Source organism: Dromaius novaehollandiae, chromosome 17 (genome assembly GCF_036370855.1).
Source record: "Dromaius novaehollandiae isolate bDroNov1 chromosome 17, bDroNov1.hap1, whole genome shotgun sequence".
Classification (NCBI taxonomy): Eukaryota; Metazoa; Chordata; class Aves; order Casuariiformes; family Dromaiidae; genus Dromaius; species Dromaius novaehollandiae.
Genome location: NC_088114.1, coordinates 17,897,547 through 17,922,639, shown reverse-complemented (window position 1 = coordinate 17,922,639; position 25,093 = coordinate 17,897,547). Strand labels below are relative to the sequence as shown.

General features: G+C 38.4%; 1 protein-coding gene across 17 annotated transcripts in view; it reads left to right on the top strand.

The window, feature by feature from the left end:
* Positions 1 to 25,093, top strand: part of MTMR3 (myotubularin related protein 3) — an 83,126-nt gene that overhangs the window by 42,139 nt on the left and 15,894 nt on the right. For all 17 annotated transcript variants that reach the window (XM_064522419.1, XM_064522418.1, XM_064522417.1 and 14 more), the window contains 8 exons: positions 6,322 to 6,404; positions 8,811 to 8,977; positions 11,914 to 12,010; positions 14,032 to 14,145; positions 20,849 to 21,054; positions 21,275 to 21,406; positions 23,397 to 23,508; positions 24,610 to 24,805. In XM_064522419.1, coding sequence (XP_064378489.1) covers positions 6,322 to 6,404; positions 8,811 to 8,977; positions 11,914 to 12,010; positions 14,032 to 14,145; positions 20,849 to 21,054; positions 21,275 to 21,406; positions 23,397 to 23,508; positions 24,610 to 24,805 — 1,107 coding nt within the window. The remainder of the gene's footprint in view (positions 1 to 6,321; positions 6,405 to 8,810; positions 8,978 to 11,913; positions 12,011 to 14,031; positions 14,146 to 20,848; positions 21,055 to 21,274; positions 21,407 to 23,396; positions 23,509 to 24,609; positions 24,806 to 25,093) is intronic.

Below are 25,093 nucleotides of genomic sequence, written 5' to 3'. Positions count from 1 at the left end.
CAGTCATGAATTCTGAACTATGTAGTCATGAGTTAAGTGTAAAACACCAGAACTGATACATGTTGTTCTAAAGCTGCCAAAAGCAAGGAAATTAAAATATGAGAATGACAGATGTCCATCCATGTTTGACTGATACACAGGAGACGCGGTGGTCAGGGATATCACCTAGATTGCCTGTGCACATAACTGATTTAATTTTTGATGCCATGTCAATCTTAAATCATTCCTTTATTGTTTTGTGCAAGAGCCAAATTATTAACTGTGCAAAAACATACTGTTTGCTAATTATTTAAAACTACACCTTCACACAGTTTTACATTGTCTCTAATCATAGAGCTATGTTATTTATAGACTTTAAAATGTGCCTGTGTCATAGATATCATTAATCATATTAAGTGCTTTTTTAGTCCATGAATTGTCAAAGTAGTAGGCTAATCAGACATGTCTGCTAGGCTAGTGAATGTCTGTGTACAGCATTCAGGTGCTAAAATCTTGATGATGTAGGGATTTTTTTCAGCAAATAAGGTATTTTTCTGGGCATGGCATTTGTTTTTGTCTGTTGGAATGGGAACTGGAAAATTAATTGGAAATTTAAGGGCCATTATCTTCAGCTGCTGACCCTATAAAGGAGATAATACATAATATATGTGAATATGCAGAGGTAGCATAACTTTGATTTCCACTTCTCTCGTTCTACAGTCAGTCCTGAAATATAACTTGAGACTTAAAAGTTAAGCTGTAAGTGCCACTAGGCATCAGAATGGCAGCCAAGGGTCAGCTGGGTGCTGGGATGTCTCAATTGCAGTCCAGTCAGATGCATCTATTTACACCATTAGCAACAGAGAGAAAATACATTACAGGGCGTGCATTTTATAGGATTCCTTTTCCTCTTTATGATCCATATATGAATTCTAAGGTGAGATTTTGTCAAGGGACCTGTTACAATAAATCTATTAATGAATTATACAATTAGATTTTTTTAATTCAGAGTCTGAATGTTGTATGAAATTGGCAACTAGAAATGATAAAGCAAAAGACTAAATATTTAAGAATGAAGACCTAAGACATGAGAAACAAAAGTACCTCTAGAAATCAAGAGTTAGTCCTTAGGAATGCCAGGAAATAATTGAGTTACTTTATTAGAGAAGGTACAAATGCTGGCACTGACCTTACTATCATATCTGTCCCGTGGATAATTAGGGGGTATTCATTTTCAAGAGCTATCAGTTTAATATTTTTGAGCAGTAACAAAAATTGATGTTTTCTTAAATAAAACATTCTTTGTTTATGTCAGGAAGGAGTACATAAAATCATGTCAATATTACTAGGTTGATTTTGCTTCATTGGTGTTTTCATATCCAGTATTCTGCCTCTCACTTCATCTGATATCTCACTTGCTTTTAGTCCTGCTTCTTAAGCTATCACTAACCAGAAAGATTCAGTTAAATAGTGTATGAGGTAGAAGAGAATATACATTATTTTTCTGTAACCATATATGACCATCACCAGTAACTCAGTATGAACTCTACTGACCAGAATCCAAGGCAGGCAGGACTTATATGCCTGAATACTTGTAAGCATAAAATAATTAGGAACCATTTTTCACATTGCTAAAGTTTGGAATAATCACTTTGGTTGTTATTGATCAAAATTATTGATCAAACGGTGATATTTTAAATGAAATCTTAGCTGAGTACTGTTTGTTTCTGTCCATCTTGTTTCTTTCCTACTGCATTTATATCCCTAGAACTGTTCAGAAAACACCTGGCTTCCATAAGGAGCCCTCTTTTAAAATGCATAGATGTTTACTAATGATGGAGGTTTTTTTATTTTTAATGGTTTTCGTAAGAATCAGTATCCTGCCTAAGACTTGACATGCTAACAGCCTTCCCACCTTGGCAGAGAGAGAATTCTTTGCAAGTATCTGTGTTGCAGTACTCTTAAAAGGAGCACATTCCTGGTGTCTGAATCTGCAAATGTTGTATATGGGCACCTCCTTCTGAAGTGTCTGGAAGTTATTCTTCCACAGCAGCTGTAGAATTGGACCTCCAGAAAAAGCAGTATTGCATGCCAACTACTTGTACCTTGGGAAGGGCAACTGCACAAAGGAAATGGAATCCAGTTAAAAATGGATTCCTAGTCTTTGGGTTTTTGCCTTACTCTTCTCATTTTGTTTATAATTTAATAGACTGGTGGACAAAATGATGCTTGTGAAACCTCAGTAGGTAGCACAGTGCTGCTAGATCATTTGCTGTGCCTGTGCTTGAAAATAAATAAATTTAAATGTTCATAATGTTCGCTTCGCAACGCAGCAGAAAAGAGCTGTATGCGTGAATCCTTTCAATGGTTAATTTCCTAGATCAGAGTAGTAATAGGAACACAGCATTATAGATGCAAAAAGAAAAGATCCAGTAGACCACACATAAATTGGTGGGATTATGGCTTTCAAAAGTGTTGACTTTTATTAATCCATGGGATAAAAATGCAGACTCAACAGTGATATCTCAGTGCAAATCAGAAGTTTGGTTCCCAGGCTGATCTCTGTTGATTGGCTTTCCTTAAGAAAAAAGTCAGACTTTGCAGCTGGGAAGTGTTTCTGTCTCATCATTTTGCTCCCTCTAAGCTAAATGCATTTGTGGGGGAATTAAAATTTCAGTGTAGTTTATGAAACTGCAAACTTGAATGCAGCCTCTTTCAAAGAGTTATTTTGGTCACAGTAGAAAAAACAGTCATACTGGCAAGATGAGGAAGGCTTTCAGTTTTGGGGATAACATGAGTTTCACTATAAGCATTCCTTGCTTCATCTTTCATTGAAAGATGGTTCATTTGGTATTTTCCCCATCTTACTTTTGTATCAAGATAGTGATTTGTCTGTACTGAACTCAGTCTTTGCTTCGTTCCCAGTTCCTGGTCCTCTGATTGTCCACACTGCATGTAAGTTAGATTGGTCATGAAAGCGGAGAGCAGACTAAATCATTTCCTCTAAGACAAAACGTAGGTATGACTTAGGTGTAAGTCAAGGCATAATTTGTTTCAGGTACTCCTTGTAGGCTGAACAGAAAGGATCGCCCCAGGAGGGATTTGACTCCCTCCAACCAGACGAGTCCTCTGACACCTTCTGAGCTGAGCTTTCACCCTCAGCACCTCCAGATGTCTTTTTGCCGTGCCTTGGGTCATGCAACACATATCCTTGACATCATGTTATTAAAAATAACCAGTCTGTAACATAACCCTGACATTTTTTCAGGCTCTGAACAAAGAAAACCACAAAAAACTACTAATTAGAGCCCAAAAGCCACTGGATGCCACATAGTATTTAGGAGAGACTCAGGCTAAATTGTATACAGAGTAGCATATATAACATATTCACTCCAGAAGGGGCTGGCTTATAGCAACATGGACATGGTGCACTGCACACCGCTAGACCTGGCAGCCAAGGACTGAGCCATGGGATGGATGGTTTCAGCAGCGTAAACCTAACTTTTGCTTTTTCTAAGAGGTATATAGAGGTGTATTTTTCTAAATAGATCTTATATTGCTATTAAATCACAGCTAGCTCCAGTAATTCCAACTCCCCCCCATTTAACTAAAAAAAAAAATGGCATTGTAAAATGTTGCTAGTGTTTAAAATGAGATAATTTAAGAAGAAACAGTTGAGAGACAGGTATTGCAGGAGCATGATGCTGCAGTGCTCTCTATAGTGTGATAGGGTTGGCCTTTGCTAACAACGCACATTTGTTTATATAAACCCCCAAATGATTGTTTCTCCACTGTGTTATTTAGACAGACGTTATTGTATGGTGAAGTGCCTGCAAATACACCTGATGGCTCTTGAACGAGCAAACTAACCGCACTGAGTATATCTGACTTGCTGCATGCTTCAGCCTGAAAAACATTACAATGAAAATGGAAGATTTTCTGTGGGAAAGATTGGGGGATAAAGGCAGATAATTTTACACAGTTTTATTGGGAGAAGAATAATGGGCAGGAAGGAGATGGAAAAGATGAAAATGGAAGAGGATCAGAGGATAGATTTTTATGACCGGAAAAGAAAATTAAAAAGACTGATACGAAGGTTGCCCTGAAGGAAAAAACAGCAGATTGTAAGGAAGTAGATGGGGATCTGCATGTAGATTGTCAAGAGAGAAAAGAATGGCTGTTGAGCAGGGGGCAGATTGGAAGGGAATAGACCAAAGAGTGACTCTGAAAGAAGGAAATTAAAAATGATGCAGGAGTTGGTCTTGAAAGCAGAAATACAGTTTGTATGTCATTAGAGTGCGGATAGGAGCAGGAGACAGAACTAAGCTGTTAGGAGTAGGGAGTATGGTGAAAACTGCTGCTTACGCGAAGATGGACATTGGAAGGACCACGATAAAAGAAGGCTTGAATATAAACGAATTTTGACAGAGAAGGAACATTTGTCTGAAAAAAGGCAATCTTCTAGATTCTCAGTTCTTTTAGTCTTACTTTGCCTATACAAGCCATGTAAGTCGATGGTACTGGTAAGTAACTCATTGTGTGAGGCCATCCAGTGTGGAACAAAGAACAGGATTCTCCAATCTTAGATCCGTTACAGTCTTTGAATTTGTTATACAAAACTATCACAATAGTTCCTCTACCTTGCAGGCTAAAATTAAAAGGAGAAGGAACATAAGAAATTGCGAGTTAAAATAAAAAGATTAACTAGAGCAACCGCACCGCTGATGTGCTTGTCTGTGATGCGTATCTAGTCTTCGTTACACCAGTATCCAAGGCTATCAGAGCCTTCATTATATTGTCCTTGCCATTGGCTTGTTCTGCTAGGTCTGGGTGACTGCCATCAAGTTCTGCTTAGTGGTGGCATGTAGAGAGGGTCTATGAGTTTGTAGTTTTGTAGATAGAGGCTTATCTCAGAGACTATCACAGATTATATTAGACTATCACAGGTTTTAAAACAGCAATAAAACTGTGGACAATGACTAAAACTCAAGTTTCAGCTTTACCTGAATCCCCTAACTACTGGGTTACCAAATCAGATCCCATCTTGTCTATTCGTTTTGTGCATGAATTTTATATTCCTTGACGGCCTGGTTTCAAGAAGAGGAACGGAGAACAACTTACCTGTACCACCCTGGCTGATAATGGGAGATGAGGGTTAGAGCTTGCTCTAGCTAGGGAGAGTCTACCACTGCTTCTTGGTTGAGGGCTGACTGAAGGATGAGGATAAAAGATGAGTATTGGGGCAATATCTGCCTGTTGTATTTGGGGAATTGTGAGCTCTAGTGAATCTGGACTCTGACTTTGGAGTGGACAGGAGTACTGGATGTGCAGCTGTGAGTCAGGTCTCTGCATCCTCTTCTTCTGATGACAAAGGAAATAACAGCATTTGAACATTTCTCTTTGTACTGAAGAATCTCAGTGACAGAGGTTTGATTGCCTTCCTGTAATGTTTGATATCATCTCTAATAAATATTTGAAACAATTTTTCATTTCCCGTTTGTTACAAATGTTAACTAAATTTTTTAACTGCATTTGGAATTTAGACAATTATGTACTAGGTAGTTGAGTACTAACTTTTATTCATTTAAGACCAAGATGTACATTTGGCTGCCTCAGGTAAAGTACCAAAAACATTAGTGAAACATATTATTTTCATCCTGTGGTCTCTTGCTTTCCATGTTTAAATGTACTTGCGTGTACTTACATGTTTTGCCTGATCAAGCTTCTGCTACTTACATGTGCCATGAAACAGAAGTGCATGTAACTACATCTTTAAAAATGAAAGATTCAGCTTTATTACTCTAAACATGGCTGCTTTGATCACAAGTCTTGATCTACACAGGCCAAATGTTTTTTCCTAAAGAGAAAATATGGAGTATATCCATTTAACAAGCATCTATAATGCAGCAGCCTGTAAAGGGGAATCCTGCTTGGCGTTTCATTTTTGACACCAATATCTGAAATTACATTCTCTAAAGCCCTGAACTGGGACCTGTAAGGAGAAGGAATGATGCTTCCTTGAGAGAGGAGCTTGTGGGTTTCTGCTGCTTGACATATGTAACTGCTGCTGTACCTTCTCCCTGATTCAACATGTGGTCTCAGCTGGTTTCCTGTGATCCCAAAGGTTCATAGACTATATAGCAGTGGAACTAGGAACTTGACTGATCTGTAGTACTATACACTTCAGAGCTGTTGAAGTAGATACTTCAACAGTATTTGAAGTTTTCTTTGTTTCTCTCTTTTCTCTCTGCACATAGCCCTATAATAAATCCTTGTGAGGTATGCCAAGAAATTGCAGTGTTAGTGCCTCAAAATAAAATTATTTAATCTTTTTAATTGCAGGTTCCATTACAGCTTATAGAAAGTGTTGAGTGCCGTGATATATTTCAACTCCATTTGACTTGCAAAGACTGCAAAGTTATAAGGTATGTCTATGTTGAATGTTGAATGGGGCGTAACTTTGCTTTCCCCATGCTGCCGACATCTGTCACATTCTAACGAAATGTTTTTTCTTGCTTTGTGCGGTTACTTCCCACCCCAAAATTTTCTCATATGCTTTTTGTGTAGGGTAGCTGGGCATTTTTTGGAGACGATAGGGGTAATACGGTCTGCACTGTTGCTTGCTGCCATATAATGTAGCAGAAAATCTCGGTCTGACCCTAAGTGGCTATTCCTGTTTTATTCAGAAATTAATTTTAGTCTCACTGCATTTTCCCTGCCTTACGATCTATTGCTAGTTACCAAATATAAAACCAGATATAAACCACTGAAACACACAGGTTCTTGGACAAAAGCTTTTAATGACGATTTGGGATTTGGGGAGTTACGGTATGGGCTTGTGCAGTTCTGCATAAAACCTTCAGTTTGGATAGCATGAGCCACTCTGCATTTCCAGCAGCTGTGAGAGTGCAGAGACTGTCCTTAAGACATAGGTAGCCTAATGAAAAAGAAAGTCTAGCAATAAGGTAGAGCCAGGTCTGCAACCCACCCTGTTAGCCAGCAGAGCAAAACAGACAGCAGCATGCAGAAGGGAGTATGAATTTGTTTCTGTCCTTCAGCATTCTTCCAGAGAGCCCCAGAAGCCTTTGAGCTTTACTATTTCCTACTTTTCTCCTGGAGAAACTAATGTTGATCTATTAACTTTAATTAACAAGAAAGGAACATTTCTTTTTGATTAAATGTTTGTTGGCAGTACCTTTTGTATAATGAAATGAGCTCCAGCCATATCTGAGCACTCAGTGTGTTTAACAGGCCAGCTGCTTCCTGAGATGCTGTATTTTGATGAGAACTGATTTTACTTTAGAAGTAATATTTAGTTCAATTTGAATTAAATATTGAACTTCCTCTTAACTTTTAGCTGTTGACAATTGAAAATTCAGCCTTCCTGTGTACATTAACTTGTCATTTCTCTTCAATCATAGAACGAATACAAATTATTTGTATATAACCCCTCCCTTATGAAATTCCCTTCAAAATCGTAACTCTGGGAATTGGTACTTGGTGACACTGGTCACTGGAAGTGTGGGGCCAAGATGCCAAGTTTAAAATACGCTTATGTTATTTTTCATGGACAAAATAATTTGAGTAATAGTGCTCAAGTGAAACTAGTGTTGAAAATGACAAAATACCAACTTTATAAGACTTTTGCAAGTTTTTGCAGAAACTCCAGTACTTAGAAAGAAAATGCAGTCTTTAGGGTGAGCTGCATCTTATCTAAACATAGCCATGTAAAAGATAATTATCCAGTTTAAGCTAGTAGTCTAGGCTCGCTTTATAGTCAGTGCAGAAAACACCTGCAGGCAGCAGTTCCTCCCAACTATTTTAGACACATTTCTTAAGACTGCGTGAGTTCGACATGTATTTTCCTTCCACTGAATGACTTTTAGGTATTTACAGGTGGGGGTGAGGAATCCTGCCCTTAGAGAACACAGATGCTATCATTAACCGTGAATGCAGTAGAACACAGCCTGAACTGAATGTAAATCCTCAGTGCATATCTTATAACTATAAAATCTTGAGGAAATCTGCCAGAGAAAAATAAATTGCTAATCTTATTTCCACCCTTTTGTTCTAGAGGGCCCAGGAATCCTCTTTGAAAAGACAAGCTAATGTAATTTTCATATACTGCTTTGAAGATTAGTCTCTCCTGTGTAGGGAATATTCTTTTTGTTTGTTGTTAGTCTGTAACATTAGGCAAAGCTGAGATCCATAAGCAGTGTTTCAGCTTGTCGTCAAGGCCAGGGAAGAGCAGCGTAGCGTATGAGATAGGGGAATAATGCAAAATTTCAGGTACTGGGATTTGTCCTCATTGTTCTCAAATTAGGTGGATTCAAATGGTGTTTCTCCTATGACTGTTCAGAAAATGCATTCTTGCCTACAGGAATATGATACATTGGTATAATGTATGTGATGTTTTTGAGATTTAGTTCCCATCTGAGACCACCATTCAGCAAGATGCTGCAACACATTTCCTGAGTTTGATTGTGTGAAATTTGCATTCTGAAGTCAGTGATATTGTCCTTGATTTTCAACTGGACACGTGCAGAAATATCTTAGTCATTCATGACTAGTAAGGCATACTGGTTTACTCACAATCCCAGAACATTGCTCTCATGCTTACAGTTTGATCTGACTTCATATATATGTATTTTTTATTAATATTTCATTTTTACTATCCTTTAAAATGTACCTAGAAGCAGAACTACATTTTCAATAACATGTTTATTCTCATCTTTAGCTTTCACAGAAGTTTTCGTAGATCCTCTTGTCAGATCTGATAGTCTGGCATCTTTGCCTGAAAATTAATAGAGAAATGTTTGGTTCTGGGACAGGTGTCAGTTCTCTACTTTTGAGCAGTGTCAAGATTGGCTTAAGCGACTGAACAATGCCATCCGCCCACCTTCGAAGATAGAAGACCTTTTTTCATTTGCCTATCACGCTTGGTGTATGGAGGTTTATGCCAGTGAAAAAGAGCAGCATGGGGATTTGTGTCGGCCAGGTATGTGGAAACACTTTGGGTATCATCAGACATGCTTTGACTAGTAACTGCCTGTTTATTACTGAAATGCAGAATTCTCCAGAAATGGAGAGAGAAAAGCAGTAACGTATTTACCAATGTGGTTCTTTTTTCTTCCCTACTCAACAGACAGGCTTTGATCTAACATTAGTTTAGGATATGATGTAGCATTTACTTCTTGATTGGCTTTTATACATCAGTATTTTTTTTCAGAGTTGTATCTATCAAATAATGTGTCTTGAATTAGTAATTTTTTCTTCCCTGCGGCTTGCTTATTTCTGGCGGTAGATATTATCCTCCTATAAAGAGGTGAATTACAGTTAAAATAAATCCATGGGAATGTAACTGAAGAAGTTAATCCAAGGCATTATAATTTATTTCTTTACATGAAAGCAGTCCAGTATTTGATAGGTAGGCATAAAATACTACATTTCTTCAAAATCTATCTAAATATCACCTTCTGTGAAAAAAAATCTAAATCTTATCAACGTGTGTATTAGGTGATTTGAATTATGGCTCACAAGATCAGCTTTTATAGTTAGAAGGCACCAGTCCATAAAATACATATAGCTTGTTTTTTCTGTTTCTGAGAGCTGGTTTGGGATACTTAGGAAGGTCTAGATTATCCAGCTTGATTCAAAATCCTTCTCAAAATGCCAGCATTTCAGTAGGAAAGGGCAAAATGTTAAGGCTAGGGTTTTGTTTCTTAGGGAGTGAAGAATCTGTGATTTCATGACATGCAGAGTAGCTGAAAATTAGAGGGAGAAATCAAGCAGAATGTTTCATTTTCCTGCCGGGGTCTTCAGCATAGGAGTAATTGTAGTTCCATATATTTCCCTAAAACATATGAGCAGTATGCAGCGTTGAGGACTGGGGCTATTCCTAATGTTCTCATTTGTTATCCAGAAGAGTCCTTGAGCATGCCTCACGAGTTTTAATGACCACTTCCTCGCGGCAGCTGATAATGAAGCCTATCTTCTGTGCTGAAAGAACATGCTGTATACTGCTGTGCCAATAAAAAGTTCAAAAAATTAAAGTTCATTGGTGAGGAGTAACATGACAGAGGTTGTTACCTGGCTGGAATGTATTGTCACAGTTTCACCTCTGCACTTGACAAAAGGTCAAATATAGTATGGTAGTATATGGTACCATCCAACTTTTGTAAAACAGGGAGCTGGCATGCTTGATGAGTAGGTGGCTGGAAGATAATAAATCCAAGGTCATGCAGGGTCCAAGAGTCCATTTGAGAAGCAGGAAATAGTTTGCAAGCTCCAGTCTAATTGATGGGGTGATAGCAAAGGTAAAGCCGATCTACAGTGCCTATGTGATCCTGAGAGGAGCCTTCTGCAGAAGCAGCACAACCCAGGAGCCAGAGCTATTGCATTTTTATGATACTTTTGTATCAGTTGCATGATGTATAGGGAGTAAGTGATGATGGCCAGTCAGGTCCAAAGTATTTATCACTGTACATCTTGAAGAGTGAATATTCTCCACCTGCGCAAAAAGTTGTCCTCACATTTTGCCTTTCAAAAAGTGTAAGAAAAATAATCTTGTTAGCCTGCCTTTATGCAGATCGTTGCGCATTGTCCATGTTGTCAGCATGTCTAGATTTGCAGAGTATCGTGTTTAATGTATAATCTGACATGTGGGGATGAATAACATCATAGCTTTTCTCTTTCAGAGTTAATCAATTCCTGTAATTAGGCTGCTGTCTTTACTCTTAATTTACCTGCTTTTCCATATTTATCTGTAAGTCTTTAGTAAGGTGTAAAAATTTAGGTTTCAGACAGGTATGTTTACATTTTCAGATACCTGTGTCTATATTTACATATCTCATATTTAAAAACTTTAAGGATTTTCTGAAATACATGATAGAAATGTGTGATACTTAAAGCATTCATTTTTTCAATAGATTTTCCCTGTTGATTGATGCTCTATCTCATGATACAGTGAAACAGTAATTTAGAGAGACAGGCAATGAACAGACTTCCAGAATTGTTTTATCTAGTGATGCTCAAACGTTCATTAGATTACGTTTCCTAGCTTTGTGAATCTGGAAATTCTGTACGAGGTATCGTGTTCTGCACCTTGAGTACCTTGTAATTCTCTAGATTTTCTGTCTTTCAGAATAATTTACTGCCATTGTATATTTTTTCAACTGTATTTAGATGCTTTTTAAAACGTGTCCAGAAAATGAATGAAACTCATTCCGGTTCCTTTAATATATTAATCCAGGAATTTGCGAGGACTTTGTGACTGATATTCATGCCTAACAATCATTTATGCATTTTATCTTTATATCTCTGCTATAAGTCATGGAAGAATAGTCTCCGATTTAGAGATGGAAAACTGGGATGTAAGTTAAAATATGGGGTTTGCCTACAGTCACACAGGGAGCCGGTGGCTGAAATTGCATATTAAATTGAGATTGCCTAAGTTCCAGGCCACGTCCTGTATATTACCCTTTCACATATCACTCAGGCTAGAGCTTCACATTCACGTACAATATTCTCAACTTTGGAAAAGAGAAACTACTAGCGTTTTCCCACTGAGATTGCTGATGGCTCTAAATACCTCTTGCTTTTGCTGATGTGCTTGGTTCTGGTCTGCAGCGTTACTGTGTTTTTTAATAGGAATTTACAAAAACTAGTCATGTCAGAGAAAAGGTCCTTTATGGATTTTGCAGTTTCTGAAGAGTTGATCAGTGAGAGCCATCAGCACAAACTGTGGCACTCTTGCTTGATACAGATTTTCAGAATAGGGCTATGAAATGTAAACAGTTTTCTTTTTGGACAGTTCCTTTCTCTTTTCCGTTTTTAGTAAGTATGAATACAGTGGTGTCTTTCTCCAATTGTTTTGAAAGTTTGCAATCTTACTATGTATTTCACATTTATTTCCTGTCTGCCTTTGACACCCAGGAGAGCACGTAACTTCAAGGTTTAAAAATGAAGTTGAGCGGATGGGTTTTGATATGAACAATGCCTGGCGGATTTCCAACATCAATGAGAAATACAAGTAAGTTACATAGGCTGCTGATTCACAGCCGAATGTCATCTCACAACACCAATTCTGTTATAGGAGATTACTGGAACTTTTTCCAAGTTCTGGAGTCCTTAACTCTGGGACAGCTGGAATTATGACTTTTTGCTGTTTTATAGCATGAATGTGCTTTTAAGATAGTATTTAATATTACATTAGCTGTTAAAATTTTTGTAGGTTTAGAAATACCAGATTTTAATGAGCTTGCTGGTGGACTTCCTAGAGAATAAGTATTCTAACACAAGAAGGCAAAGCCTTCAGTGAGCACAGAGCAGAGTTATATTGAACTTTTAATAACTTTTTTTAGCTGTCTTCTTCTCTAACTTATGACAAAGAGTTGTTAGAAAAAAGTCAATTTTGAAGGGTCAAGCATGTAGAAGCAGGAACTGTGACAGGGAAAACTCTTTCTCTAGTTCTGAGAGCATGGGCAAACGACCTCTCCTTTTGCTGCTGAAGCAGATGGAGGTGTTTCTCCATTCACAGCTGGGAGGACGGAGTGTACTGGCTGACCCCTAATCCCGTGCAGTGCAGAAACAGCAGTTAAACTTTGTAATGAAACTTGTTTCATTCCACTGTCTTTGCAGGATAATGACTTCCAGCTGATGGCTGGTGACCCTGCAAGAATGGTTGTCTAGGTCTCAACAAACCTAGCAAAGAAAAAATAGCTATTCCTTACATATTTAGTACTTAAGAAAAATGAAAAAAACTTTATATGTCATATGGAAGCAAGATGACACAAACCCACTTCTTTCCTTTTTGTGGCCAGCACTTGAGAAACGAGTATTTTTCAGGACAATTTATTTATTTTCTGAATAGAATAGACATAGTCATATGATTAAGTCTGTGCTCCTTATGCAGTAAATACATCTTTTTTTAAGTGCTTCTACTTCATGCAACCTCATAGCAGGAAAATACTTTCTTTTTTTAGTAACATACAAGAGGTGTAGGAGATATTCTTTTACATTTTAAAGACTTTCTCCTATTAGTGTATTTACATTTGAATGAGCTGTAAAAACGGGTTGCAGTCTACAGGCCAGGAGTGGGAACCAGACAGAACCAGCAGCACACAATGTTGATTTTTGTTGTTTCCCACTTCTTTTACTTGTGTTTTGTTAAAAAGATCTTTTTTCTTAGCTTGAAAGAACAGCCAAAATGGAGGACATTTTATTATTTCAGAATACAGTTCTGTTAGAATTATAACCTTTGACTTTATGTCCTATTCTTAACGTTTCCCTCGAACTAGATTAAGCAGAGAAAACAGTATTTTTGTGTAGTCAGAATTAAGGCATTCAGTCCAGATGTGAGATTGTGCTTATCTGTCCAGTAGGATAATTCTGTTCATTTTATTGCCTGTTTGGACTGGGGATGAAGTTTACTATTCAGCAATATGTTGCAGTCACTACTGACTGCTTGCGCTGTTCCAGCTCTTCATACAGGCTCTCTGCATTCTTTGGCAGTCATTACTTCCTTAGTTAAATTATAGAGTAGGAGATGCATCTAGTAGAGGCAAGTGCCAGTTAGCCACTCATGCATAAGCCAGGACATTCAGATTCCTGCCTGCACAGGGGGTTAATTAGCCAGTGAACGTTTCCTCTCTTGAATGCAGTAGCCCAGAATGGCTCTGTTTCTGTGTTTTGCGACCCAGGAAACTGAGCGATGAATTCTTTAGCATTGAGAGATGAGGAATTTCTCTTCTGGAGTCCAGTTTATTTCAGCTGCTGGAATTCAAAATCAGCAACATACAAATTTCCTGAGGAAACACCAACTTAAATCTTCAAATTCTGAAATGCATTTATGCACCTTGACGTTCATAGTGCTTTTTATGTCTACTAAAGAGAAGTTTATTAACATACAGTGAATCAGGAATTAATAAAATTGCACAGTTTGCTGAGAGATGAACATCAGTCAGGTTGCTTATACTCTATTTTTGTGGTCTGGGAAGCTTATAACTGCTCTTTGTTTCTTATGTTCAACCCTTTGCATCACTTTTCTCACAGGCTCTGTGGTAGTTACCCGCAGGAAATCATAGTTCCCGCCTGGATCACGGATAAAGAGCTAGAGAGTGTGGCAAGCTTTCGGTCCTGGAAACGTATCCCTGCTGTTGTGTACAGGTGAGGCTCTCACACACGGAACAGCTTTCACCAGACTGTAAATGAGGTGTTCTAGCGAATAAAGCTGAAATAAGTTGGAAATGGGAATCTCAGCTTGTAATGAAGGTTGCTTAGGTGCTCTCCTCTGGGTTCCAGATGTCCCCTCCCCGAACCTGAAAAATTTTAACAAAAGTGTTAAAGATACTTCAAATTAATATTTTTACAACGTGTTCAAAGTAATGAGAGGTCTGCCTTCCATCTTGCTATGTTGATACGTTTGTAACATGATACGGAGCGATGTTGCATCAAGGCCAAGGACCTGCCAGGGTGGAGTTGGAGAACTAGGCTGGAAAGAGGCAAAAAAACCTGCCACAGTCCCCTCTGTGCTGCCTGTTGGAGTGGTACGAAAGTTGATGCGTTGTGGGATTACTGGTATTCATGCACTGTGGGATTCTGTCTGGGGTGAGACCCTGTTGTTCCACTCCAGAAGGATCCCAGAAGCAGTATAGCTTATGAGTAGTATGGACGATCAGGAGAACAAGACCCTGCAATAAAACACAAACCACCCTAGCGGTTTAGATGTCAAACAGGGATGAAAGGGGAGCCCTAATATGAAACCAAGTTTAGACCTGTGTTTAACTGACAGTCAACCATAACATATTAGGCCTGATAGTCTGGGGTCTTTTCCTCTTCATTTGCAACTTGCATGTATAGATGTTCTGTTTCACCTGGGAAAGGGCATTTAACAGCGTTAAACAGGTAGTGAGCTGTTTCTTTCTGGTTATGTTTGTCGTTTTCCTTATCTCCAGAAGTTCTCCTCAGGGAAGTAGTTTGAAGACATAAGCAGGTTTCTTCTGAAACCTTCTCCTGTTTGCTGGAGCTTTGATGGATGTGCAGACTGCCTTGGTGCCATACTGAATCTTACCGTATAGACTCATAGACACAGTTATTTTTCCTCATATTTCTGGACAATTCTTTGTTAGATGGGTGGCATTTTTATCACAGTACAAAAGCTTTCTATTGCCTGCTTCTTTCTTTCATTTATTATAATAACATCTATTTGGATAAAAATTAGAAACCTTGCCTTGTTTGAAAAGTTATCATGGAAATGATGATGCTTTGAAATACTCAGTTCCTTGTCCTGGATTTCTGTAACTAGCATAAAAACTGCCTGGTGATGATATGACAGGTCAGGAAGTTAAGTAAATCGTGTAAAATTTCTCTGAATTTTTCTGTCACGTTGGTAGTCCAGTGGGGGTGAATATCCCAATACGAAGGAAAAAATCCTCTGGTATGCAACCTATTTTGTCGTTATTGTTTTATTCCCATTCAAAGCTCCAAGAATGTGGCATAGCTGCACATACTGGCCCTTGTCAAGCCATATATGAAGTGAGATAGACTTATTACATGTTCACTCCAAGTGTAAATAATGATTTATATATTTTAATTGCAAACAGATCTTGTGAGAACACACAGCTTTGCATCTCCTACAACTCATTCTTAGGGCATTCATCTCAATTAAGCGTGATTTTTTTCAATGTGAAAATGAAAAAATGTAAAAAGAAGAAATAAACATAGCTGAAGGAATAATAGGTAGCATCCCTTACTAAATGCTCCTGCATTTTTTCTCTAGTTTTGACTTGGACATTTGGAAGAAGAATCACACAGTAGAGAAGCTCAGAGAAACGAGTATTCAGATTGCACAGTATATGCACAGCAGGATCCTAAAGAGATTTAAGGGAGACATCATATGCAGACTGCAGAACTCTGTACATGTTAGCTACATCTACATATTTTAAACAGATAGTTTTAATCAGACAGTCTCTTCCTTATGCTGAGTCCAGCTATTTTTCATGATAAAATTACTTTTCTGAGATATTATTTTTGGCAGCTTCCTTAGTGAGAAATATTTTTTAGCATCTTTTTTTCAAATACTCTGGGACCTGTCATTTAATGCATTGGCCACTGTTCTGGTGTTACTTATCCTCCCAAAAATGTATAAAACCTCTCTAAAAAATCAAATGACTAATGGTTTAAAAAGATAACGAATACTGATAATTCCATTAAGTCTGGTGAGTCACACATTCCTTCTAAACAGAGAGACACTGAAGAGCTGTTCTTCTGATTGGCAGCCTAAATTTACAGGTCAGTAAAGTTGACAGAATTTTTATATGGTCTATGTCCGAGGAGCAAGATTGCAAGAGGTAAGAATAGGCTATGAAACATCATTTAGCTGGCATAAAGAGTTCTTGTTCCATGAGGGGAGAAGAGATGAACTTGTGGCATCAGGCCATTATCTTTGCATCCTCTACCTTTTCTCCTTCTCTTCCAAATAAGTGGTTAGTATAGTCTCTTTCAAAATGTTCAGAATTGCCCTCATCCTCTGTTCATCTCTGTGAGGGGAAAAGTGCTTTTCAGCATAGGCTGAATTTTTAAGAAGTAAGTTATTTGATTATTATGGTAATACATACATACATAAACATGCATACACACACACACACACATATATACACATATATAAGTTGTATTTTATGTATGGTTTTGCATCCATCTTTGAACACTGCATTTCAGGCCACTTTGTGCCTTTTGTGCAGTTGTTAAGTAAGGGGGGGACACCTCATCTGCAAGCCTGTCATGCTTTACACAGGGTTGCACCCCTCCTGCCATCACCACCACTATTCAGAAAAAGGAAGACCACTTTATTGGCATTGCTGGGTCCTTTGCAGTCTGGGGGAATTTGTGGGAAAGTGATTTAAATGTTCAGAAGACTTCATGGACTGAAATTATTTAAGCCCTAGCATTTAATTTTCTGCACTTCCGTTAAGTCTGCATACATTGAATGACCACATAGTATTTCATTGGTAATCTTAAAACCAGTGGGAGAAAAGTTTCTCATTGTTGATTTTTTTTTTTTACCTTGACAATTAGTAATAGATTTTCAAGACATCCAGTTCATCATTGTGCACTCTAATAGAGCCCAAATCAGCTATCGGCGATCCATGTGGTTGGAAATCCATATGTAGTTTTCTTTATATATATATGTGTAAACATAATAGCTTTTTTCCTTACCTTTGGAGGAGTAAGGGACACAAGCTCACTGGGCGTTTTTTATCTGTTGAAGATGATTTGGGGACTGTTAATTTTGTTATTTACTGATCACAAAATCTATTTTCTTTGCTTTTCCTCGGGAAAAAAGTAATAATGATTTTTTTAAACCCTTCCAATAACTAATCCCAGAAACTTCTTTGACTCTGGGACAGAGAGAGACCAGAGAGACAGACACATGGCCACAAACAACTCATTGTCCGTTTTGGTAAAGCATTCAAGAGCTGCGACAGTGTGCACAGCCTGAAAAGATGAACAGGCTGAATTCAGCACCAGAGTTCAGAAATACTCAGCTGAGACTGAATTGCCAAGCATTGCTCCTGTTTTGTGAAAGGAACCGACTTCCAGAACAAACCTGACAGCCAGCTTCTGCAGTTTTCCTTGGGGTTTACCATTTTTGAAAATGTAGGCACGTATTTAGCTAGATAAATCTGGCCCTTAATGTAGTTTCTGTAGTTTATTTGTTTTGCTCCCAGAAGATCAATGATAGGAGAAGCCTTTTTGGATTTTAAGTAAAGACTCTTTAGAGGACTTCACCTGCGTTACGTAAACATTGTGCTAAAGTCACGCGAACCTCCTCGGAAATTAACTGTGTTGAAGATGTCTTTTTGTCTTTCACACTGTTGAAGGTTATTACCCAGGCAGGCAGCATTTTTGCCAGCACAGGAAGCAAAGGTAAACAGAAATTTGCAGTGTACTGTACCTGCTGAATTATAGTGGAGTGAACTGCAGTAATGACTTTTTAGGTTGCAAATACTAGCAGTTAAGTAATGATATGCAGTGGGCTATCCAAACCCTTATTAGTGCTCCCTGTTGTAATTTTAAGGGACTTGGTGGATTTATTGCTGGGCTCAAGAGGTTGTTTGAACACAAGGAAGATTGAGCATATGCAGAGGTGTATCATACATCACACAGTGCTTTATAATGGGCTCTATAGTTATTTAGTGTGATTTTCTGTAGGGTGGCTGTAAGTTGCTCTGTCTCAAGAGGGTTAGGAAATTTGCAGAGGAGGAGTTCGGTTTTTTGGGTTTTTTTTTTTTTTTAGTTACTGAAATCTGAATGACACCACCTTACCCTCGGATCTATCCCTAGAGACAAAAGAATCACAGTCAAATAATTTGCTATTTTGTTCCTGTGGAGAGTTTGGTTGGAATGAGTATGATTCGTCAGGCCTCCAACATTACTCTAAATAGAATTGTTAGACAATTTCTGCTGATACATCTGAACATCACATACTTGTTCAGGCTCAGGAATATTAGGGATTCACAGCTATCAGTGAACTCAACTTTTGGCCTAATGGTTATTATTCATGATATAAATGGGAGGCAAGAACCAGGAGATGAAAATATAACTGTTCACGACTCTATGAAAATGATTTTGCAGGTGCGTGGTAATGGAATCAGGGAGAGCATACGGGAAGGTAAATGAGCTTATCTCAAATGTTCAGAATAGATTTCCTACATGTATAGTGATGTTTTGTTTTCTTTTGTTATTTGTGGAAGTACACCAGGGAACTAGGTGGCATTGTGGTACTTGAAATGCACTTTCTGCTGAATTAATTTTACATCATTAGAGTTGTCTCTGGCAGGCTATTCATTTCAATAGAAATACATTTTCTTTTTCATGGAGCTGGCTGGCATCTGTGCCATTCTGATTGCTTTTCCTTTGGGTCCGTTATTGCATAGCATTAGTTGCTTCCTTTCAGTAAAGGAATTTTATTTGAAACAATTACAAAAAAGCTATGAAAAATACTTAAAATACCGATATCACAAAATATTTTATTATTTGAAGTTTTTGCAACAAGGAGCCTTTACTGGATTGCTAGTGTCATTTTCGAGTGAACATGAGGCAGCCACTGCCACCTACTGCTGTGCTCCCTTAGTGACACTGCAGAGGTAGCTCTGCTGAGCACCTGACAGTGGGACAGCTCTGATGACAAATTAAAACCTGATTTGTGACACCCCTCTGAGCATTTATTAGGGTGGTGAGAGAAAAAGGTCAAGCTTTATGGGTTTGGATGGGCCTTCTTCCTGATCAGGGCTGACAAAGTCCACTGTTTTAATTTAAATTTGCATAAAGATGCTAGATAGCCCTTACTGTTCTGTGCAATTACCATGTTAGAGAGAATTAAACAACTTTTGGCCGACATGGAGCTGGGTTGGTCGGTTGGTTTGCTTGCGGGAAAGCCCTGATCTGTCTTCCTTTGCTACATCTTAACACGTAGGAACAGTTACTGACAGGTGGATAATTTTATAAACCTGCGGATTGTGGATGCTGATGGGATTCCTGAGCAAGGACGGTGCTGCCTAAGGGCACCTTGGCATAAAGGGATGTATATCTGCAGGTCATTTAACATCAAGGAGAAACAAACAGTGTGCAGATAAATAGTGGGATATTTCAAGTGAAACAGGAGACAGGCAGGCAAAAGTCCAAGGTGTTCTGTTCCTCAACACCATCGACTTGCCGTGTGGCCTAAGGTAAGTCGTAAGACCATGACTGAGGTCCTCTGAATGCAAGGTACTGTTAGTGAAAGTCAAGAAGAACGTGTGAACAGTGTGAATGCCAGATGCAAACGCTTTAGTGAATGCAGAATCACATATTCCCTTGGCAGCAGTGGAATGTGCCTGCATGGAGGCAGCAAGTGAAAATTACAGTGATACTATAATTGCAATACTCTTTTTAATATAAAAGGAGAAGGCAGGACTGAGGAATTTAGGAGGGGGGAAATTTCCTGGGCTTTTTTATACTCTCCTGTTTGGTTTTTCAGAACTTCTCTGAGCAAATTTTTTCACTGAGAAGGGTATAAGACCACTCCTTTCCAACAGACACTAATACCAAACCTCAGAGTGAGTAAAACTGCAGCTATTCAACATCCTGAGAAATTGGCTGTTTTCCCTTCAGCTAGTGAAATAATACCCAGCACACAGTGGGTTCTAGCTATCAGAGCCCTGATTCTGCAAAGTGTTCAAGGACTGTCGCCTTCGATTCACAAATGATGCCTAGAAAAGGCTGCCATCAGCGTAGAGAAGTGGGGTTTCAGTCACCCTTAGACATCATCAGACAGCAAGCGTTCCAAATTCTGCCAGAATCTCCTACCAAAATCATAACTTCCTTCACAGATTTAATTACTGATATGTTTTGACTAAATAAGCTCCTCAAAAAGTAAATCTGGCATTTAATCGCTTTCTTCTAGCTTTTAAATTAGCATGAGTTAAACTGAGCTTTCATATTTAGTCTGTTATATTACAACAGTAGACCTAAATAGCCAACAGGTGTTGAATACCCCTTGAAGGACTATCTGGTGTTTTATAATGTTCCCAGCTTTCACTGGCCAACAGGCAACAGTATTGATCCAGAAAATGCTTTGTTCTCTCCTCCTGACCTCAGCTTTGACTTTTAACTTTCAATTTCCTGCAGCCACAGTCAGTGTTTTGAAGGGAAGCACAGCGAAGAAGTTGCCTCTGAATCACAGACTGGGGATAACTGCTGGAAGATACAGAGATCCCTGACAAGAATTAAAATGCTGGAGTGAACCACTGAATTTCTATTGCCCTCTGTGTTTTTCATCCTGATTCTTCTGCGTAGGCACCACTGTTCTTATTGTTCTTTTCTTTTTCAGGCATCAGAGTAATGGAGCAGTTATTTCCCGCTGTGGACAGCCTGAGGTCAGTTGGTGGGGATGGAGGAATGCAGATGATGAACACCTTGTCCAGTCTGTAGCCAAAGCCTGTGCCTCAGATTCAAGGTCCAACAGTAACAAAATAATGAATGGAAATTGTTCCAGAGATTTCGCCAATGGAGGGGATCTCTCTGATGTGGAGTTTGGTAAGTTTGTCACCATTCCATTTCTGAAAAAGCTAGAGTTTTCTGTAAGAGCTTAGTGTCCTGTATGTACTGTAACAGATTAAATCCCTTGTATTTACTCAGGCATCCTCTGATTTCTGTATGCCTAATGCATATATGTTGTTGAGCTTGAGTGAATTATTGTTGTAAAAGATGTCGAAAGTATCCCTTTAGTTATTCTTTGGTTGCCTTTCTTCCACAGATTCCTCAATCTCTAATGCTTCAGGAGCAGAGAGTTTGGCAATACAGCCTCAGAAGCTTTTGATCTTAGACGCGCGATCCTATGCAGCAGCTGTGGCTAACAGAGCCAAAGGTGGAGGCTGTGAGTGCCCAGGTAAGCAGTGGTGCTTCTTAATTTTATATGAACTTAATCGAAAGGATTTGCTCAACAGTAATTACACTGATACACTTCACTACTGCATATTTAAAAGACTGCATGGCTGCAAGTACCATTCATCTACATGAAAGTTTTGGATCATTATCACATAATCCCTTCAAAAGGACAGGCTTAGTTGTTAATTAAGTCTCTTTTTTCAGAGCATAAAATCAGCTGGTAACAGTATTCAGTAAATGTTAAACTGTGTGGAATATGTTGATGAGCTTTCACTCGCTAGGTCAAGTGTATCAACTCAAGTGAGACAAAGTTGTCCAGTCTGTTAATGTCTAAAAAACTTAAACAAAGCTTTAAAAAAATCTACTAACTGTAGAGGCTAATAATAATCCAGAATGGTTGTGCAGAAGACAATGTTTCAGCAATTTTTGTGAAGATGCAACAATTTTCAGCATTTATACCATAACCCAAGCAATTGAAATCCTGATTCATCTTGCATTTGTAAGACATTCACACTCATCACTTTCTGTATTCTTTGGCATTTCTAAATCCTTTATATTATACACAAGATATTATATTATGGTCACTATTGGATATGAATACATCCTATTAAAATTCCGTGGCTGAAGAGTGTAGAGAAAAATATCAGAAGGGAAAATTAAGATAAGATAGCAAAAAACTATTTCAACCATATTTTCCTATTTTGGTCTTTGCTGTAATAGCTACACTTTGATATATAGCCACCAGTAAGAAGAGAGATGAATTTTCTATTTAATACCTCAAAACTATAAAATAACTCATTATCACACTGTAAAATTTCAGAACAGAAAAGCAGATTGCACAAGAAGCTTAATTTTCCTGCTATATTTTGATTCTTGAATTCTTCGTAAAGAAATTTCCAAAGAGCTTAAGTGTCACCTTCAATAAATTTGATTTGCATGAAGTGCTTCCTTTTTGCTGATACACTTTCTACAGGTATTGCCAAGTTTGCAAAAGACAAAAAATGCTTAAATTATCTGAGACCGTCAGTCAATTCTGACTGCAGTTACACAGTCCCTAAGCAACAGGATGTTCTGGTTTGGGCCAGAATTTGTTGGGCTGGTTGACAATTAAGAAATCAAATAATATGAATTATGCTATTTTAAGCGAGTACAAACTTTTCTTTTGCAAGCAATCAATATGCCATATTCTACATCCTGACTTTTCTGTCGCAGAAAAGGCCATTGTAGCTATCACGTCATCATTTTTTGCAGACAGAAGCATCGGCACAGAGGCAAGATAAACCTAGGAATGGCCATCTAATTAGTTAATTAACTAATTCTGCATCTTGATGGGTGCTCCCTGTGACCAGTGGACCATCTCCATACTGAAACTGCATCCCCAGTAGAGCTGAGTTGCTTGAGTATATAGCATAGCAAACTCTGAAAGAAAACTCAGTAATTCTGTCCGTGTTCTCTGAGTATTTCTCACCCCTGTGTTGCTCATCCCTTCTCAGAGAGTAACTCAGAATAAAATCATATAACTTTTCAGCCTTTCTGAGTGATTAGGAAAAGGAATATATAATTTATATGAAAATATAATTTAGTTTATCAAATTTAAGAACATGCACAAATTATCAGTTGAATGTCATTTATGCTTCTCAGCCTTTTATTATGTTTCTGAGTCTTTTTAAAAACTTTCTAGAACCTTTAGCACAGCAATATCACTGTTCCCATAGGTTTGTGGTCTGCTTTTTATAACGTGAAGTAAAATATTGAAAATAAATGTACAAACACTTTGCTAGTTCTTTCCTGTTTTGCTATCCTGTGTTGTAATGTCTGGAATCCCTGGTGAAGTCCAAGTACTAGCTTCTCCTCTACAGAATATTGGTAAACAGCTTATTTCATCTACCCACAGCAGTAGTGGTGGTTTGTTTTTATGAAAAAGCTTCTTTTAGAAAATAAAATTAGTGTAGTTTTTAGTTTCTTCCCTTTTTCTTGACATTTCCCTACAGAGTATTATCCAAACTGTGAAGTAGTGTTCATGGGGATGGCAAACATTCACTCTATCCGGAAGAGCTTTCAGTCCCTGCGTTTGCTCTGCACACAAATGCCAGATCCAGGAAAGTAAGTGGATATTCAGTGGGGTTGCCTTTGTTTACATCTTCCTGCATTTCTTGCTGCTGTTTGTAAACTGAAATCCAATGTTTGTTCCCTTACAAACTTTCCTGGGTAATAGTGCTAGCTGTATTTCTCATTTCCACAGAATTTGAGCAAAAGGAAGTTGCTGATTTATTATCACTGAAGTGAAGTTAGAAAATGAGCCAATAATGAAATTATAATTTAGCCCTGAGTTTTGATACGTTTTGAAAATGTTATTACTTTCAGGTGGGGTTCTCAGTGCTAGTACCAAGTCATACCTGCTCTTCCTGCTCTTCAGTCTTTACAATCTGACTCCCCTTCAAAAAATTCTAGTGTTGTTCCATGAACTTCACATATTTATAGTGTTCTTTCAGGAGACTTAGCCTTCCAATGCCACAGGATAATTAGCCTCTACTGGCCCAATATCTAAGGAGCTTCTGCGGTTGGATCTTCATGAGGACACTTAGTCACATCAATCCTGTTTCCCCTAATACTTTGTTTTGATATTGTTACTAAGAATCTTTCACACTTCTTAAGGAGAACCAGAATGGCCAGAATTGCTAAACTGAATGTGAAATTCTTCATATGGCTGAGATCCTTAAGATACCTGCCACATAGCTTGGAAAGCCAAGAAGGGACATAGCTCTAGGAATAGTTGAGAGATGGGAGATATGAGATGCACCTCAGGTCCCACCCTTTCCTTGCAACATGGGGTTGTCCCAAGATCAGCCAGCCAGTGATACTGCTGGGTAATTTGAATCCTCAGCTTGGAAGAAGTGAGACAGCAGAAGAGGCTGCTGAAAGTAATGGTTGCCCAGGAGCACATGTGGAAGTTTTACTTAAAACTGCTTGCAGGTCTTAGCAGCAAGCATACCACAGACTGGCCATTCCTCAGGTAGACTGCATGGCTTTGTTCCTTGTAAATTTGGGAAAGCATTAACAAGATGTAAATGAAAAATATATTCAGGAATGACATTCACAGCTTAGGAGTGTAATAATGATTATTCTTTGACTGGATAAATTCAAAGATCAAAACCGGAAAGCATTTTAGAAGGGAAAAAAACTGTCCTCCTTTGTTTTCTCTAGTTGGTTATCAGCTCTGGAAAGTACCAAATGGCTGCAGCACTTATCGGTGCTTCTGAAATCTGCGCTACTTGTAGTTCATGCCGTGGACAGAGACCAGCGACCAGTCTTGGTGCACTGTTCAGATGGCTGGGACCGTACCCCACAGATAGTGGCGCTGGCCAAATTGCTGCTAGATCCGTATTACAGGACCACAGAGGTTTGTAAACCATCTGTTAGTGCACGAAGAAATCATTGAGTTTGGGTTCTTTTGGAAGGAAGTTTGTGAATAAATGATTTCAGCTATTTCCACTAGAAAAAGCATTAAAGCTAGCAAGAGTTTGGCAAAAGTAGTCTGCAGGTGCAGTTACATATGGGTTAAATATATTCTGTAATTCAAGAGCAGATTATGTTTTTCCCCTTTGCTGTAACTGCCCGCTCATTGTGCTTCCCCATATTTAGCTCGGGAGGATGTAATACAGAGTGCTTCTAGCACCATTTCAGTTTC